This window comes from Eschrichtius robustus, chromosome 14, assembly GCF_028021215.1.
Source record: "Eschrichtius robustus isolate mEscRob2 chromosome 14, mEscRob2.pri, whole genome shotgun sequence".
NCBI classification, from domain to species: Eukaryota; Metazoa; Chordata; class Mammalia; order Artiodactyla; family Eschrichtiidae; genus Eschrichtius; species Eschrichtius robustus.
In genome coordinates this window covers 47,195,062-47,214,533 of record NC_090837.1, presented here as the reverse complement: position 1 = coordinate 47,214,533, position 19,472 = coordinate 47,195,062, and the positions used below count along the sequence as shown (strand labels likewise).

At 38.3% G+C, this 19,472-nt stretch overlaps 1 protein-coding gene across 1 annotated transcript in view; it reads right to left on the bottom strand.

Annotated features, from left to right (window-relative positions):
• Positions 1 to 1,037: 1,037 nt before the first annotated feature.
• DSG4 (desmoglein 4) overlaps positions 1,038 to 19,472 on the bottom strand; it is a 63,023-nt gene continuing 44,588 nt past the window's right edge. Inside the window, 1 exon segment of the mRNA XM_068562448.1 lies at positions 1,038 to 1,225. Coding sequence (XP_068418549.1) covers positions 1,038 to 1,225 — 188 coding nt within the window.

The following is a 19,472-nucleotide window of genomic DNA, read 5'->3' as shown; positions in this document are numbered from 1 at the left end:
TTATATGTTCTGGTATAATGTTATAAGTCATAATTCTAGTTATTACTTTAAAATGTATATCTCAGAAATAACTAAATTTCCTTGTCAACTGCATTATTATGAACTTTCATCAAATCTTTAACCGTGGTCATTTTTAAGTCTTTTGTCATTTACAGACAGTTCTGGGTGTACTCTGATGCTTTTGCAAAAATGTTCCTATAAAAGGGTTTCATCTTCAAGGAATTCATGGAAAAGACTCTGACAAGTACAGGTTTCTGGTAACTGACTGTACTGCTGAACTGAATGAATAAGCATTTTCAGAACTCTAATGGAAAACTGATGAATTCATAAAAGTGCTAACAAAAGATCAAGGTGAAAAAATAATTACATGGGACTAAGTGAACTGATGAGGATGATTATAATTTTTGTGACTTTCTGTTTGAATAAAAAAAAAAATGTTAAAGAAAACAGACTCATTACATTGGTTAGTAAATGACATGTCAAACTTGAAAACAGTGGAAAAAAAAAAAGATTTGAAAAGATAAGACAATCAAATATGCAAAGTCAAATATTAATTTCCTATACTCTCTAGTTCTTTTTACATCCCTTTATTTGTATATATATATTCCTTTTGATGATAAAGAGCACATTTCACAGAAGTCCTTGAATATTTTTAAGTATTATGGGAGCCATGACTTATGTTTTCAAATTGTACCAGTATTATTATAGGTAATTCTTAAGGAAAGAAAACAAAACTTTTTTATAATTTAAAAAATTTAAATCTCAACCCACCACTCCACCCATGGGAAGAAAACCACATACCATGAGGCGTGGCTGCCAGTGGAATGGATACACTGCATCGTACACAACAGGATCTATGCTCCCTGGTCTGCCTTAGACGCCAATCTGTAGATGGGATCTGAAAACAGCATGGAACATTTTAAAAAATGATCTCCAAGGATTACAGGAGTATTTGTGGTTAAGAACTCCTAGCTCTAGCATGGAAAGGAAGGATGCTTCTGAAAAATGAGCCGTCTGTCATTCTTTATTCTGCTGGGTCAAAGACTGATGTGTTTAATCTTTTCTACCAAAGACTCATGTGTTACTGGCTTTTTACGTGAGGCATCATACGCTGATACTTTTATGATTAGTAAGTTGCAAGTAAGTCTCAAACCTGTAAAACTTGCACAACTTATTGTCCTGGGCATTTTACCATTGGGGTCCTGACTAGGAGCTACAAAGCCTCCTGAAAAGATTAATGAGAGGAAACAAATTTCAAGTGTATTTTGTTGCTTTTGTTTTTCAGGGGCACAGTAACTCCTGTATCATGTGCATCTGTTTTGTATTCACACAGTACTTAAGAAGGCACTGAACTTCCCGTTCAAACATATGAACGTGTTTCTTCTACAGTTTTGGACATGTCTAGTTGGCCTTCCTTTGAATAAACACCCTTATTCTATTTGCTGACATTAAGAAGACGATCAGAATCCCTTACCTACCTGAATAGGGAATAAATCCATGTCTTACAGCAAAATGTTGTTTAGCTTACAGAATTTTGTTCTATATTATTTCACATTAACTTTTTTGAACATCATTTCAATTTACTTTTCTTTATTGAAACTTCTGAAGATTCCTATGGATTCATTTAGGCTGAACGTTTCTCAAAGCACATCTTTACAGTATGATTTTATTTTTTTGATCCAGTGCCGGCACAGCTGCAACATATTTGGTCTTTTTCTGGAAGGATACACCTAAAGAGAGATTAAAGGTAGAGAAAACTCTACCTCTAGTCTCCCTTTTTCGCACAGCAGGTTCATGAGTCAGTTTGGGCTTCATTTTTGATGCCTTAGACACACGGCTAATTTTATGGATGTTTGCGCATGTTGATTAACTTGTTCAACATGCTGACTTAATGTTAATCTTCAATTCTCCATGTGAAGTCAGGATTGACAAATTCTCAAAACACCTTTTTATTCCTTTAGACTTTGAAGTGATGCAGTTTATACTAATTTGGGTAAGTCAGCCTGCGTTTTAAGGAAGTGTTCTGAGATTATGAAATTTATCTCCAGTTACTCCAAGTTTCACTATATGGAGCTCCTCAATGGTCAGTTGGTCTGTTGAGGCTTTCCATTTTGGGGGCTACATTTTGATAATTTATATTTTGCAAGGAAATTGTCCATATCTTCTAGAGTTTTCAAATTTATTATCACACATTTGCATGTAGCACTTTTCTTAGAAATTTTAAGGTGGATTTTTATATAATAAATCAGTAACGTTTTTCCCTAGTAATAAGAGTCTAGAAAGTGAAATGAGAAAAAGAATGCATTCATAGTCTCAGGTAAAAACAGTAAAATATTTGGAAGTAATTTTCTTAAGAATGGTTAGAAGACTATTAATGAAGGACGTGAAATAAGATCTAAGAAAATAGAAAGATATTAATGTGTCCCTGGATGAAATGAATTACTATGTCAGTTCCTCAAAGACAAATTCTCAATGCAGTCTAAGACTTGACCCATAGCCTATGTGAAGGACGAAGGTGGAGGATAAAAATATTTTAAAGTCTGTTTGGAAGAAAAATATGCCCCCAGCAGCTATAGTAAGTCACCTGCATACGAATGAGTTCCGTTCCAAGAGCACGTTCATAAGTCCAACAAAGTTAGCCTAGGTACCCAACTAACAGAATCAGCTATGTAGTACTGTACTGTAATAGGTTTATAATACTTTTCACATAAATAATACATTAAAAAACCACAAAAAATGAACATTTTTAATTTTACAGTATGGTACCTTGAAAAGTACAATAGTACAGGACAACAGCTGGCATACAGGGGCTGGCATCAAGTGAACAAGCAAGAAGAGTTACTGACTGGAGGAGGGAGAGGAGGTGGGAGATGGTAGAGCTGAAGGGTCAACAGCAATAGGAGATGGAGGGCAAGCTGCAATTTGACTCATACCTGACGTGGATGGAATGCACGTTCACATCTTTGAAAGTTCGCAACTTGAAGGTTCGCATGTATGGGGCTTACTGTAATTAAAAATGATTAAGAAGAATATTGTGGGAAAACTGGACAGCTACATGTAAAAGAATGAAATCAGAACATTTCCTCATACCATATACAAAAAACCCCCCAAAAAACTCAAAATGGATTAAAGACCTAAATGTAAGACCAGAAACTGTAAAGCTCCTAGAAGAAAACATAGACAGAACACTCTTGGACATAAATCGTAGCAATATTTTTTTGGATCTGTCTCCTAAAGCAAAGGAAATAAAATAAAAAAATACACAAATGGGGCCTAATTAGACTTAAAAGCTTTTGCACAGCAAAGAAAACCATTAATAAAACAAAAACACAACCTACTGAATGGGAGAAAATATTTGCTAATGATATGACTGATAAGGGGTTAATATCTAAAAAATATAACAGCTCATACAACTCAACATCAAAAAAGCAAACAACTCAATTGAAAAATGGGCAGAAGACCTGAACAGACATTTTTACAAAGAGAACAGGCAGATGGCCAACAGGCACATGAAAAGATGCTCAACATCACTAATAATCATGGAAATGCAAATCAAAACTATAACGAGATATTACCTCACAGCTTTCAGAATGGCTGTCATCAAAAAGAACACAAATAACAAATGTTGGCGAGGATTTGGAGAAAAGGGAACCTGCATACACTGTTGATGGGAATGTAAATTGGTACAGTCACTGTGGAAAACAGTGTGGAGGTTTCTCCAAAAACTAAAAATAGAACTACTATATGACCCAGAAATTCTACTCCTGGGTATTTGTCTGAAAAAACCCAAAAACACTACTTCAAAAAGATACATGCACCCTGATGGTCATAGCAGCATTATTTACAATTGCCAACATATGGAAGCAACCCAAGTGTCCATTAACAGATGAATGGACAAAGAAGAGTGGTATATATATATATATATATATAATATATATATATATATTATATATAAAATATATTATATATATATATATATAAAATAGAATACTACTGAGCCATAAAAAAGAATGAAAATTTGCCATTTGCAACAACATGGATGGACTTGGGGGTATTTTTTTAAAATAAATTTATTTATTTTATTTATTTTTTATGTTTTTGGCTGTATTGGGTCTCTGTTGCTGCGTGCGGGCTTTCTCTAGTTGCGGCGAGTGGGGGCTACTCTTCCTTGCGGTGTCCAGGCTTCTCATTGCGGTGGCTTCTCTTATTGCAGAGCGTGGGCGTTAGGCGTGCAGGCTCAGTAGTTGTGGTGCACGGGCTTAGTTGCTCCATAGCATGTGGGGTCTTCCTGGACCAGGGTTCCAACCCGTGTCCCCTGCATTGGTGGGCGGATTCTTAACCACTGCACCAGCAGGGAAGCCCGGGCTTGGGGTATCATGCGAAATGAAATAAGTCAGACAGAGAAGACAAATACTGTATGATATCACCTATATGTGGAATCTAAACACTACAACAAACTAGTGAATATAATGAAACAGACTCACACTTGTGGTTACCAGTGGGGAGAGGGAAGGGGAGAGGGGCAACATAGGGGTAGGGGATTGAGAGGTACAAACTACTAGGTATAAAATAAGCTACAAGGATATATTGTACAACACAGGGAATAGAGCCAATGTTTTGTAATAACTATAAATGGAGTATAACCTTTAAAAATTGTGAATTACTACTGTACATTGGTAACATAATATTGTACATCAACGATACTTCATTTAAAAAAAAATATATATATATTAGATATTAAACTGGCTAAATAGCAATACCCTTCAAGGTCAAAAGACAAAGCAGTTGGCTTGTGAAGCTGCCTCCAGCTGTGCTCAGTTGGTCACAGACTGTCACAGGAGGAGGTGGGCTGGGAGGTGCAGAACCGAAAGCAGAATCAGCCCAATTCCTTCCCTTCATCAAGGTTTACTCTCCACAAATTTCGCACCACAGAGGCACTGAAAAGACACATGTGAAATACAAATCTGAGCGTTTGCTTTCCTTGCTTAAATCCTTCAGTGTCTCATCAACTCCTGTAAGATAAACTGCCAGCCCTTTACCGTGGACACAAGGTTTTCCATGATTTGTTCCAATGGACATCTAGGTCTCATGGCCACCATTTCCCACATGTACGTGATGCTCTTTATGCCTGTGTCACACCAGGCTGCACACTGCTGGTGGTTGCCTCACCCCAATTCCACCACCTTCTCCTCACCACCTTGCTACATGCTTCCCTAACAATGAGCTGAGGATTCATCTTCTGCAGATACCATCTCTGATCTCCCGAACTAGCCTGTGCTCTGGGTCTGGTCTGCATGTCCAAACGTAGCACATAGGTAGAGATTTCTTAAAGATTATCCTGGAATGTTTGCTTAAGAGTTGATCCCTCTTACTAGTCTGTAGCATCCCCAAGGGTGGGACTGTGTCTGGTTCCTCTTTGTAGTCCCAGTGCCTCGCCTGTTCATGCCAGATACCCAATAAATATTTTTGAAATGAAATGAAGTCAGTGGATTGAAAGTGTGAACAAAATGTGGGTTAGGAATCATGCCGCTGAGTGGTCCACTGAAAGAATGGATCTGGGAATGCTGGGAGAAAGTCTAAGATCAGGGTCAGAACTACCAGGTGCGACTGTAGGATGTGGGCATCTTTCAGTATCTGGAAAAGTTCTTGTTGTGCTAGCACTCAGAAATCCAACTCAGGTCTAAGGGAGAAGCAGTCAGAATAAAAGTCAAGAGTTTGGCATTTAGGACTCGTATGAGAAAAACAACAACGACAAAAATGGGAATGGAGTACAAATTAGGAACAAGAATCACAACAGGCAACTAGTCAGTTTAACAAGCTCCAAACCAGCGAATGACTGTCTATCCTAGAACAAGGATTATCTCTGCTCTGTCTTGTGCAGGCTTCCTGGTGAGGTCAGAGATCAGGTTGGGCCAGTGTGACTGGTTCCATAGTGTGGCAGCCTCCTTGGGGCTAGTGAGCACAGCACTGGCTCCTGTTCGCCTTTCAGGGTGCACCCCTCTTCCAGTCTGCTGTCTGGATGCAGCTTGCTCTCTCCATTCCTGATTCCTAGTCCCTCTCCCTCCCTCTCAACACTTTTCTTCCTGCTGCTTCAGGAGGAAAGCCGCCCTCACCACCTCCATCCATTCTGTCTTTTCTTTCTATTAGTTTTCCCTTTTCCATGCTACCTCTGGGCAGAATGTAGATCTGAAATTTGTATTACTCTATTTATCAGAGGAAATTTTACATTCTGTATTTTCACTAGAAAATGTAAATGCTCCCTCTTCCAAAGTTTTTTTCACTCTTAAAGAAGATCCAACTAATAAAATTGCTTGGTATTCATTTAGACTTAATTAAAACCCATTCTGCTAGAGCTTGAAGAAAAGCAAGCTACTGTGTGTATTGGGGCGGGGGAGGGGATTGAGCGTGTGGGAGTGGACGCACTAAGTCTGATGCCCCCTCTCGAGTCCCTTAAGAAGGGCAGCACACAGAAAGGGGCGGGGTAACACAAAATCTCAAGTAATTCTGAAATTTCTTTCAGAAAACTTATCCCTCAGGGAACAACAGTTCATTTCTCTCCATGAAGCTTCATTCCTAATTTTCTCAGTTGACCATAAAATATCCTGGAAATTGCATACCTGGGGTTTTACTCCCAAAGGGGATCCTCCGAAACTGGTTTCTTCTTGAACAAAATGCCTGGAATGCCTCAGGTCGTTCTCATTTTAGGAAAGACTTGATATAGTAAGAGCAGATGAGATCTGGGCAATTTCATACACAGAGACATATGTTGTCCAAGAAACTCACATTTTGAAGGGGATGCTTGTGAAGCCCAGAGAGGTATGGGACTTGCCTATCACTGCATGGTTCGTCTATGGTGGAGACTGGGCACCAGTCCCATCCCCAGTGTCCAGGTTAGGATGACAAGTCACTACTGGGCAGGAATTATGGGCACGTGTCTCGTCATCTACAAAGTGAAAGCTATTTCATACTCCAGAAGTTGAAGATCAAAGCAAAGAAAGTCAGAAGTGGGGTTTGCTACGTTCAATTTAAATGAATGAAGATAGGATATACCTACAACCTACATGGAGCCTCCCTTTCCTCCATATACATAAGCGGTCTTCCCTTAGTAACAATTATAATAGGCCTTTGGTAAATGAGGATCACTGCGTACTAATTTTTACAAACTCTTCTATAGTCCTCCAGGGATTTGATAACTTTCTTATTTTCCCAATGCTCTTCAGGAAGAGGTATTCTGTATAAAAGATTTACCTATTGCTTATCTTCATATGATGTGGATAATATTAAAGGCACTGAATTATCTCTTACCTGCACAGCTTTTGCTCTGCTCCAAGAGGCACTGTCCTCTGTTACTCTAACTTCCCAATCCTACCACTGAAGGCCTTCCTATTCCTCTTTCAACTTATTCCTAAAATTCAAGCATTTGAGACTCTGAGGAAACTTAAGATGATCTAGTCTAGTGGTGTGCAAACTTTTTTTAACCATGGTGAAAAATATAGTTATGTCAACAACCAATACACACGTATACAAACGCATACTCTTACTATTTGTGATATACTCTGCTATTTCCTTTTCTTTTATGTTCTATCTAATTCCATTAAAAATATTTCCCTATATAGGCTTGCTAAATTGACTTCATGACTCATTATTGGGGGGTGTGACCCACAGTATAAAAACATTGATTTAATCCAATTCTCTAATTTCACAAATAAGCAAAGTACGGTGAAGAAACTTAAGTGACTTGTCCAAGAATTGAACCCAAATATGAATAGAATTCTCAGTCTAGATATGCAGAGCTGCAAGCCTTGGAACGTAGACATTTAATAATATCTCTTCACGGTTTTTCTTTTAGAAGCATAGATCCTCCCATAATCTACAGCTACTAGAAGAGACAATTTTGATAACAATGTTAAGAATTGATTGAATAAGGGTAATTCAATCAAGTATATTTTCCATGTATATGGAATATATTTATGTATTTATTTATTTATTTTTCAGATTATAAAAGTTAATTTTTAAAAATTTAATTTAATTTATTTATTTTTATGCAGCAGGTTCTTATTAGTTATTTATTTAATACATATTAGTGTATATATGTCAATCCCAATCTCCCAGTTCATCCCCCCCACCCCACTTTCACCCCTTGGTGTCCATTAGTTTGTTCTCTACATCTGTATCTCTATTTCTGCCTTGCAAACTGGTTCATCTGTACCATTTTTCCAGATTCCACATATATGCATTAATATGCAATACTTGTTTTTCTCTTTCTGACTTACTTCACTCCGTATGACAATCTCTAGGTCCATCCGCGTCTCTGCAAATGGCGCAATTTCGTTCCTTTTTATGGCTGAGTAATATTCCATTGTATATATGTACCACATCTTCTTTATCTATTCCTCTGTCAACGGACATTTAGGTTGCCTCCATGTCCTGGCTATTGTAAATAGTGCTGCAATGAACATCGGGGTGCATTTCAAATTCTGGTTTTCTCCGGATATATGCCTAGGAGTGGGATTGCTGGGTCATATGGTAATTCTATTTTTAGTTTGTTACGGAACCTCCATACTGTTCTCCATAGTGGCTGTATCAATTTACATTCCCACCAACAGTGCAAGAGGGTTCCCTTTTCTCCACACCCTCTCCAGCACTTATGGTTGGTAGATTTTCTGATGATGCCCATTCTAACTGGTGTGAGGTGATACCTCATTGTAGTTTTGATTTGCATTTCTCTAATAATTAGTGATGTTGAGCAGCTTTTCATGTGCCTTTTGGCGATCTTGAGACACGAAGATGAATGAGACAGTGGTAGAGTCTTGGATCAAGGTGTATCCATAGGCATGGAAAGAAATGAACTAATTCAATTCATGCTATGAAAGATTTTAGATGACTAACTGGTCATATGAGATTGACAGATATTTAATGGATGCCTATAAGGGTGACTGTATTTTCTAAAACTCAACTTAGTCTAACAAGAATGAGTACATAAGGGGATAACAGATAGATGATTTTAAGTTAAGACTGAAAGAGCTGGTGATCAGTGTGAACCCATCCTAGAAAATCAGGAGGTATGGTTACTACTAATTATTGTACCCGACACTTAAAATCAACAGTTGTTCCAGATTTCGAAACTCCTTATAAAGCAATTTTCATTTTGCACAGATTTTCCAGTTGACAACGTGATGGATGTTTTCTAAGTAATCACTGTCTATCATGGAGCTTAGTGGTTTTAATTTCAGGTATCATTTCTCAGACCTTTTTTCCTGCTAAGCTACATGTTTTTCTGTCTTAGCTGAGGATGCTTCACAAGTACTTTGCCAAAACATGCAGTGAGCTGCACACACCCTTACCTTCAGAAAAAGGACATCCCTTTCGATTCTAGGGAAACCATAATTGCTAAGCCAGTGGAATTTTCTGTGGTCTTTTCTCCCCTTCCTTTTTCTCTCTCTAGGGGAGGGAAAAGTGTAGAGGGAGGAGTCTGGTGTCCTCCTTACCTGCTGCTGGGTACTCCTTTCTGAGGTAGCCTGTGGTGCAGGGCAGAAAGGAACTGTTGACTTGGAGAGAGACTGACTGGGAGAGGCCAGAGTTAATGGAGGGTAGGTGTCCTGTTCCCTCTTGTTCTGGTAGAGAATAGCTCCTCTTTCAGATTCTCATCCTTGCTTCCTCTCAGCAGAAAATGAGGCTCCCCTGAGCCTCCCATCAGAAAGTCTGAAGATTGAGAGAGGAAGGCATTAACTCCCTAAAATAGTTGATTACCAGAATATGGTAAAGGATTTAACTTTTTCTTTTTTCATTTCTTTAGGCAATCAGTTGTTTTTCACTGATAAATTTTATGAAATTGGAATGGGTGGAAAAGTGTTAAGGTTCCAGTTAACTGTTTTAGTGCTTGCTGTGTGATTTGGTCCAAAAGTACTCGTCGATGTCGGTAGTTAGTTGGAAGCATCTTGATTCTAACCATTCTGTGAAGATTATACTCTGTATGAATAGATAACAGCCATCAGCAGCAGTTAATGAATCTTGTTAGCTTGTGATATTTGTTTGGGGTTTGCACTCCAGCTTGTAATTGTTGTGAAAAGGATGAGTGTATAAGCCAAATTTCCCTCACGGGTCCAGGTCTTCCGTCCTCTCCATTCAAGAGTTGAACATTTAATCTTAATTTTTCAGTGTCATTTGTCACAATATCTTCTCTCCTCCCGGTATCTCAGTGCAGGTGAAGCAGAAGATGTAAATTCTCTAAATTAAGGGAGGCTGGGTGAGGGGTGGAAACATTGGTTTCAAACTGTGGAAATGTAAAATAACAAGGAACAGGCTAGAACTTGATTGAAATACACCAATTGTGAAAGATTAGTCAGGGTTTAATGTATTCTGGACACTGTAAAAATCTCAAAGTTTTTGAAATTAAGACCACAGGTAAGTAATAAGTGCCATCCCAGGATGGGATTTACCATCATCATGTCAGACCATGTCCTATTTTTGCTGGGCATCTTTCTTCCCTCTAAAGCACATATTTAAATCTAAGGATTCTTTCTGTTGGATGGTTAACCTAGTTCTATCATTGAGCCCACAGGTGGCACCTGGGTGTGCCAGTGTGGCATTGTGGTTCAGACTTTCTCATGACTTTTTGGGGGGAGAGATGCTTTTCAGGGCTTAAATTGTTAGATGATAATTTGGTATTTTAAAAGAAAATTATAGCTCAATACTTTGGTTCTAGGATTATACCTACATAGATCAGGGCTGAGCACATTATACAAAGGCAGCAGAGCCTGTATCGTCTTCAGTCTAAAAACTGAGTAAGTTTTAAGGCCATCAAAAGTAACCTGTGACAACTTAAGCCTTGATAGCATGGGATATCTATCTAAATATCCTCTAGAGTGCTGGCATCCTTACAAATGAATATAAGCTTCAGAGTAATAGGGAACATCTATTGGACACTCGGACTCAATCTCAGAACTGGAAGGGAAACTGGAACTCCAGAAATGTAAAAAATATAGCTATGATTATTGCACTGTAGTGTATAAGGTGTTTTCACTAACATCCTGGACTACCTTGTTAATAATGTGTTGTAATATACAGATTCTTAAATATGTGCATAGTCTTTGACCCAGAAATTTCAATTCAAAAGGAAATAATGCAAAGTGCATGCAAAGCTATACACACAAAGATATTAGTCACGTCATTATTTACAATATAAAAGAAGTGGAAGAAACCTCAATGTTCATTCATGGAATGAAAGATCCCCTAAAATACTTTTAAAGAATTTTAAATATAAAAAGTAGGCACAAACTTTCGTATATAATAATCTCAACTTTAAAATTATATGCAATGAATAAGGTTGTAGAGAAAGGGTGTAGAGACTAAGTACTAACTACAGATTGGGTTTTCTTAGGCATTACCTGTCAGCCAAAGGGTAGAGCTATGATAGCATTAATTGAAAGGAAAACTATCATGGTGTGAGCAGTAGATGTCTCTGGGTAATGGAACATGATTTCCATTTTCTTTTTATTTATTTATTTTTCAATTTAATTTAATTTATTTTTTTAAACAGCAGGTTCTTATTAGTCATCAATTTTATACACATCAGTGTATACATGTCAATCCCAATCGCCCAGTTCATCACACCACCACCCCCACCACCCCCGCCATTTTCCACCCTTGGTGTGCATACGTTTGTTCTCTACATCTGTGTCTCAATTTCTACCCTGCAAACCAGTCATCTGTACCATTTTTCTAGGTTCCACATATATGCGTTAATATACAATATTTGTTTTTCTCTTTCTGACTTACTTCACTCTGTATGACAGTCTCTAGATCCATCCATGTCTCTATAAATGACCCAATTTCGTTCCATTTTATGGCTGAGTAATATTCCATTGTATATATGTACCACATCCTCTTCATCCATTCGTCTGTCGATGGGCATTTAGGTTGCTTCCATGACCTGGCTACTGTAAATAGTGCTGCAAGGAACATTGAGGTGCATGTCTTTATGAATTATGGTTTTCTCTGGGTATATGCCCAGTAGTGGGATTGCTGGATCATATGGTAATTCTAGTTTTAGTTTTTTAAGGAACTTCCATACTGTTCTCCATAATGGCTGTATCAATTTACATTCCCATCAACAGTGCAAGAGGGTTCCCTTTTCTCCACACCCTCTCCAGCATTTGTTGTTTGTAGATTTTCTGATGATGCCCATTTTAGCTGGTGTGAGGTGATACCTCACTGTAGTTTTGATTTGCATTTCTCTAATAATTAGTGATGTTGAGCAGCTTTGCACGTGCTTCTTAGCCATCTGTATGCCTTCTTTGGACATTTGGAGAAATGTCTACTTAGGTCTTCAGTCCATTTTGGATTGGGCTGTTTGTTTTTTTGATATTGAGCTGCATGAGTTGTTTATATATTTGGGAGATTAATTCTTTGTCTGTTGATTCATTTGTAAATATTTTCTCCCATTCTGAAGGTTGTCTTTTAGTCTTGTTTGTAGTTTCCTATGCTGTGCAAAAGCTTTTAAGTTTCATTAAGTCCCATTTGTTTATTTTTGTTTTTATTTCCATTACTCTAGGAGGTGGATCTAAAAAGATCTTGCTGTGATTTATGTCAAAGAGTGTTCTTTCTATGGTTTCCTCTAAGAGTTTTATAGTATCTGGTCTTACATTTAAGTCTCAAATCCATTTTGAGTTTATTATTATGTGTAGTGTTAGGGAGTGTTCTAATTTCATTCTTTTACATGTAGCTGTCCAGTTTTCCCAGCACCACTTATTAAAGAGGCTGTCTTTTCTGTATTGTATATTCTTGCCTCCTTTGTCATAGATTAGTTGACCATAGGTGTGTGGGTTTATCTCTGGGTTTCTATCCTGTTCCATTGATCTATATTTCTGTTTTTGTGCCAGTACCATATTTTCCTGATTACTGTAGCTTTGTAGTATAGTCTGAAGTCAGGAAGTCTGATTCCTCCAGCTCCATTTTTTTCCCTCAAGACTGCTTTGGCTATTTGGGGTCTTTTGTGTCTCCATACAAATTTTAAGGTTTTTTGTTCTAGTTCTGTAAAAAATGCCATTGGTAATTTGGTAGGGATTGCATTGAATCTGTAGGTTGCTTTGGGTAGTATAGTCATTTTCACAATATTGATTCTTCCAATCCAAGAATATCGTATATCTCTCCAACTGTTAGTATCATCTTTAATTACTTTCATCAGTGTCTTATAGTTTTCTGCATACAGGTCTTTTGTCTCCCTAGGTGGGTTTATTTCTAGGTATTTTATTTTTTTTGTTGCAATGGTAAATGGGAGTGTTTCCTTAATTTCTGTTTCAGATTTTTCATCATTAGTGTATAGGAATGCAAAGGATTTCTGTGCATTAATTTTGTATCCTGCTACTTTACCAAATTCATTGATTAGCTCTAGTAGTTTTCTGGTGGCATCTTTTGGATTCTCTATGTATAGTATCATGTCATCTGCAAACAGTGACAGTTTTACTTCTTCTTTTCCAATTTGGATTCCTTTTATTTCTTTTTCTTCTCTGATTGCCATGGCTAGGCCTCCCAAAACTATGTTGAATAATAGTGGTGAGAGTGGACATCCTTGTCTTGTTCCTGATCTTAGAGGAAATGCTTTCAGTTTTTCACCATTGAGAATGATGTTTGCTGTGGGTTTGTCATATATGGCCTTTATTATCTTGAGGTAGGTTCCCTCTATGTCCACTCTCTGGAGAGTTTTTATCATAAATCGGTGTTGAATTTTGTCAAAAGGTTTTTCTGCATCTATTCAGATGGTTTTTATTCTTCAATTTGTTAATGTGGTGTATCACATTGACTGATTTGTGTATATTAAAGAATCCTTGCATCGTTGGGATAAACCCCACTTGATCATGGTGTATGATCCTTTTAATGTGTTGTTGGATTCTGTTTGCTAGTATTTGGTCGAGGATTTTTGCATCTATATTCATCAGTGATATTGGTCTGTAATTTTCTTTTTTTGTAGTGTCTTTGTCTGGTTTTGGTATGAGGGTGTTGGTGGCCTCATAGAATGAGTTTGGGAGTGTTCTTTCCTCTGCAATTTTTTGGAAGAGTTTGAGAAGGATGGATGTTAACTCTTCTCTAAATGTTTGATAGAATTCACCTGTGAAGCCATCTGGTCCTGGACTTTTGTTTGTTGGAAGATTTTTAATCACTGTTTCAATTTTATTGGTCTGTTCATATTTTCTGTTTCTTCCTGGTTCAGTCTTGGAAGGTTATAGCTTTCTAAGAATTTGTCCATTTCTTCCAGGTTGTCCATTTTATTGGCATAGAGTTGCTTGTAGTAGTCTCTTAGGATGCTTTGTACTTCTGTGGTGTCTGTTGCTTTTCCTTATTCATTTCTAATTTTATTGATTTGAGTCCTCTCCCTCTTTTTTTTTGATGAGTCTGGCTAATGGTTTATCAATTTTATTTATCTTCTCAAAGAACCAGCTTTTAGTTTTTTTGATATTTGCTATTGTTTTCTTTGTTTCTATTTCATTTATTTCTGCTCTGATCTTTATGATTTCTTTCCTTCTGCTAACTTTGGGTTTTGTTTGTTCTTCTTCCTGTAGTTCCTTTAGGTGTAAGGTTAGATTGTTTATTTGAGATTTTTCTTGTTTCTTGAGGTAGGCTTGTATAGCTATAAACTTCCCTCTTAGAACTGCTTTTACTGCATCCCATAGGTTTTGGATCATCGTGTTTTCATTGTCATTTGTCTCTAGGTATTTTTTGATTTCCTCTTTGATTTCTTCAGTGATCTCTTGGTTATTTAGTAACGTATTGTTTAGCCTCCATATGTTTGTGTTTTTTACGTTTTTCCCCCTGTAATTCGTTTCTAATCTCATAGCGTTGTGGTCAGAAAAGATGCTTGATCTGATTTCAATTTTCTTAAATTTACTGAGGCTTGATTTGTGACCCAAGATGTGATCTATCCTGGAGAATGTTCTGTGCGCACTTGAGAAGAAAGTGTAATCTGCGGTTTTTGGACGGAATGTCCTATAAATATCAGTTAAATCTGTCTGGTCTATTGTGTCATTTAAAGCTTGTGTTCCTTATCAATTTTCTGTTTGGATGATCTGTCAAATGGTGTAAGTGCGGTTTTAATGTCCCCCACTATTATTGTGTTACTGTCAATTTCCTCTTTTATAGCTGTTAGCAGTTGCCTTAGGTATTGAGGTGTTTCTATGTTGGGTGCATCTTGGATTGACCCCTTGATCATTATGTAGTGTCCTTCCTTGTCTCTTGTAACATTCTTTATTTTAAAGTCTATTTTATCTGATATGAGTATTGCTACTCCAGCTTTCTTTTGATTTCCATTTGCATGGATTATTTTTTTCCATCCCCTCACTTTCAGTCTGTATGTGTCCCTAGGTCTGAAGTGGGTCTCTTGTAGACAGCATATATATGGGTCTTGTTTTAGTATCCATTTAGTGAGCCTGTTTCTTTTGGTTGGAGCATTTAATCCATTCACGTTTAAGGTAATTATCAATATGCATGTTCCTATTACCATTTTCTTAATTGTTTTCGGTTTGCTTTTGTAGGTCTTTCCTTCTCTTGTGTTTCTTGCCTAGAGAAGTTCCTTTAGCATTTGTTGTAGAGCTGGTTTTGTGGTGCTGTTTTCTCTTAGCTTCTGCTTCTCTGTAAAGCTTTTGATTTCCCCATAGAATCTGAAAGAGATCCTTGCCAGATAGAGTACTCTTGGTTGTAGGTTCTTCCCTTTCATCACTTTAATTATGTCATGCCACTCCCTCTGGCTTGTAGAGTTTTTGCTGAGAAATCAGCTGTTAACCTGGCATAAAAGGTCAACCTTAAGTACTGAAAAATCTTTATGTTATTTGTTATTTGTCGTTTTTCCCTTGTATGTTATTTGTTGTTTTTCCCTTGCTGCTTTCAATAATTTTTCTTTGTCTTTATTTTTTGGCAGTTTGATTACTATGTGTCTCAGCGTGTTTCTCCTTGGGTTTATCTTGTACAGGACTCTCTGCGCTTCCTGCACTTGGGTGGCTATTTCCTTTCACGTTAGGGAAGTTTTTGACTACAATCTCTTCAAATATTTTCTCGGGTCCTTTCTCTCTCTCTTCTCCTTCTGGGACCCCTATAACGCGAATGCTGTTGCGTTTAATGTTGTCCCAGAGGTCTCTTAGGCTATCTTCATTTCTTTTCATTCTTTTTTCTTTGTTCTGTTCTGCAGAAGTGAATTCCACCATTCTATCTTCCAGGTCACTTATCCATTCTTCTGCCACAGTTATTATGCTATTGATTCCCTCTAGTGTATTTTTCATTTCAGTTATTGTATTGTTTATCTCTGTTTGTTTGTTCTTTAATTCTTCTAGGTCTTTGTTAAACATTTCTTGCATATTCTCGAGCTTTGCGTCCATTGTTTTTCCGAGGTTCTGGATCATCTTCACTATCATTATTCTGAATTCTTTTTCTGGAAGGTTGCCTATCTCCACTTCATTTCATTGTTTTTCTGGGGTTTTATCTTGTTCCTTCATCTGGTACATAGCCCTCTGCCATTTCATCTTGTCTGTCTTTCTGTGAATGTGGTTTTTGTTCCACAGGCTGCAGGATTGTAGTTCTTCTTGCTTCTGCTGTCTGTCCTCTGGTGAATGAGGCTATCTAAGAGGCTTGTCTCTTTTTATGTTTTTATATTTTCTAAATTTTCTACAGTAAGCACACATTAATTTTATACTAGGAATATAATCAGTGGTGCACCAATAGCAAAAAAAGTCTTAAAATCCTAACACTGACTTTTCTATTGATTTCATTTCTATTCCTTGTAAAAGTAGAAAGCATATTATTCTTGAGGTGAAAGCCTGGGTCTTAGTGTTCATGTTCTGCTCCTTCAGCAGATGGTCTTCCAGAGAGGGTCATCCAGTTTTAAGGGCATTTACTGGCTTGGTGTTTTTAGGTTAGAGTGCCATCTTTGGGACATAGCTGGCATACCTGGTTGCCACCATTTGCTGATGATGTGAAATGCACAATTCAAATATGATTTTGTGACGTGGACAGTTAATTATTCAGTTAGCCCAGGGATCAGGACGTGTAGATGAAACTCAAAGCAGTCCCTCACTGCTTTGTTTCATTGAAAGAACTTCCTCTGATCGCCTCACCAACAGCCTCATCCTCCTCCTATCTACTCCAGAGCAAACTTCACAAGTGATTTTGAAGTCACTGTTCTCCTGGTTCTTTTTTTTTTTTTTTTTGGTTACTGAGCTTATATATAAGAAATAGAGGAAATAGTTTTGAAAGAAAATAAAAACTATCAATCAGTCAATGGTTATAATGAAAAGTATTTACCAGCAGTCTCAAATTTCCAGAAGTTTTAACTTTTCTCTGAAGTATTTATCCTGTGTAAAATATCACACTAGAAAAGGCAAAGCATTAGATTAATGCTATTTTTGAAGGGCTCAAAGTTATTCATTTATACATTCAATTTAATTTTATTTTTAATCAAAATTCCATCAAGTTTGCTATTTTTTCTAAACTTGAGTGTATCAGAAGTGCCAAGATAATTTAAAAAAATAAAAGGTAATGGGTGGCGACTGCACTTAGCAGATATCAAAACATACTAAAAACAATGTAGTACATCTGTAACAATAGTCAGAATTATCAGCATACTTAATAATATGTTAGTGTAATAAAGGAGAGACTAGAAATGTATCTAAGCATATATGGTAATTTATAATAATCATTTAATGGTTCATTCTTTTATTCAATCAACTTACATTTATTGATTGTCAGAATCTGCATAAATGATGGGTATACATCAGGTAATCATAAATCTTAGTAGATTATTAAAAATTTAAGAATTGTTTAAATCAATTATTATTAAGTTTGTGTTTAAGCAAGTCCTATCAAGAACTGTTGGTGGCAGGCGCTCACCCGGCTAAGCCTGCGTGGGGCCGCCTAGGTAGCTCCCAGCTCCACAGGCGGCCTCCGGGTCCCGACCGCTGAGCCCACGGCCCTAGGCAAAGACAAGGGCTCAACCGAGGCTCGGCGGCTGGCACGGCTGTCGGGTTAGGTCACGGTGGAGTCTGATTTTTGCGATGCTTCCCTTCGCTGTTAGCTGTTGAGGAAGTGTCCATCCCTTTGTCCCAGATGAAGAGCCATTTGTGAGTACCAGCATCTGTGCTACCAATGTGAGACCTAGTTGGTCCATTCATTGATTGCTCAGTTGAGCACTCAATTCATTCATTTTGCCAATCAAGACTTCTGGACGGAATCTGCCTCACCTGTTTCTTTCCAAAGAAAGCATGGTAAAGGCTTCAGCCATAAGTTGCCTCTTTCTCTGTGCCTGGAGACCACCCTCACCGTTTCCCTGTGCAGCCCTGCATGGTGTGGGGCCCACTCCTCTCCAGAACTGCACAGAGCAAGGCACTGGAAACACAACAAACAAGCAGCTACTGATGGTGCCTTCACAGAGCTGATAATTTTGGTGGGAGAAAACTAAGGAAGAAGCAAAATTTGTGGCCCTGAACCAAGACGGTGGAGTAGAAGGACGTGCTCTCACTCCCTCTTGTGAGAGCACCAGAATCACAACTAACTGCTGGACAATCATTGAGAGGAAGACACTGGAACTCACCAAAAAAGATACCCCACAACCAAAGACAAAGGAGAAGCCACAATAAGACAGTAGGAGGGGCACAATCACAATAAAGTCAAATCCCATAACTGTTGGGTGGGTGACTCAGAGACTGGAGAAAACATATAACACAAAAGTCCACCCACTGGAGTGAAGGTTCTGAGCCCCACGTCAGGCTTCCCAACCTGGGGGTCTGGCAACGGGAGGAGGAATTCCTAGAGAATCAGACTTTGAAGCCTAGTGTGAGTTGATTGCAGGACTTCAACAGGACTGGGGGAAACAGAGACTCCACTCTTGGAGGGCACACACAAATTAGTGTGTGCATCGGAACCCAGGGGGAAGGAGCAGTGACCCCAGTGGAGACTGAACCAGACCTACCTGCTAGTGTTGGAGGGTCCCCTGCAGAGGCGGGAGGTGGCTGTGGCTCACCGTGGGGACAAGGACACTGGCAGCAGAAGTTCTGGGAAGTAGTCCTTGGCATGAGCCCTCCCAGAGTCTGTCATTAGCCCCAACAAAGAGCCTAGGTAGGCTCCAGTGTTGGGTTGCCTCAGACCAAACAGCCAACAGGGAGGGAACCCAGCCCCAAGCATCAGCAGTCAAGTGGATTAAAGTTTACTGAGCTCTGTCCACCAGAGCAACAGTCAGCTCTACCCACCACCAGTCCCTCCCATCAGGAAACTTCCACAAGCCTCTTAGATAGCCTCGTCCATCAGAGGGCAGACAGCAGAAGCAAGAAGAACTACAATCCTGCAGCCTGTGGAACAAAAACCACATTCACAGAAAGACAGACAAGATGAAATGGCAGAGGGCTATGTACCAGATGAAGGAACAAGATAAAATCCCAGAAAAACAACGAAATGAAGTGGAGATAGGCAACCTTCCAGAAAAAGAATTCAGAATA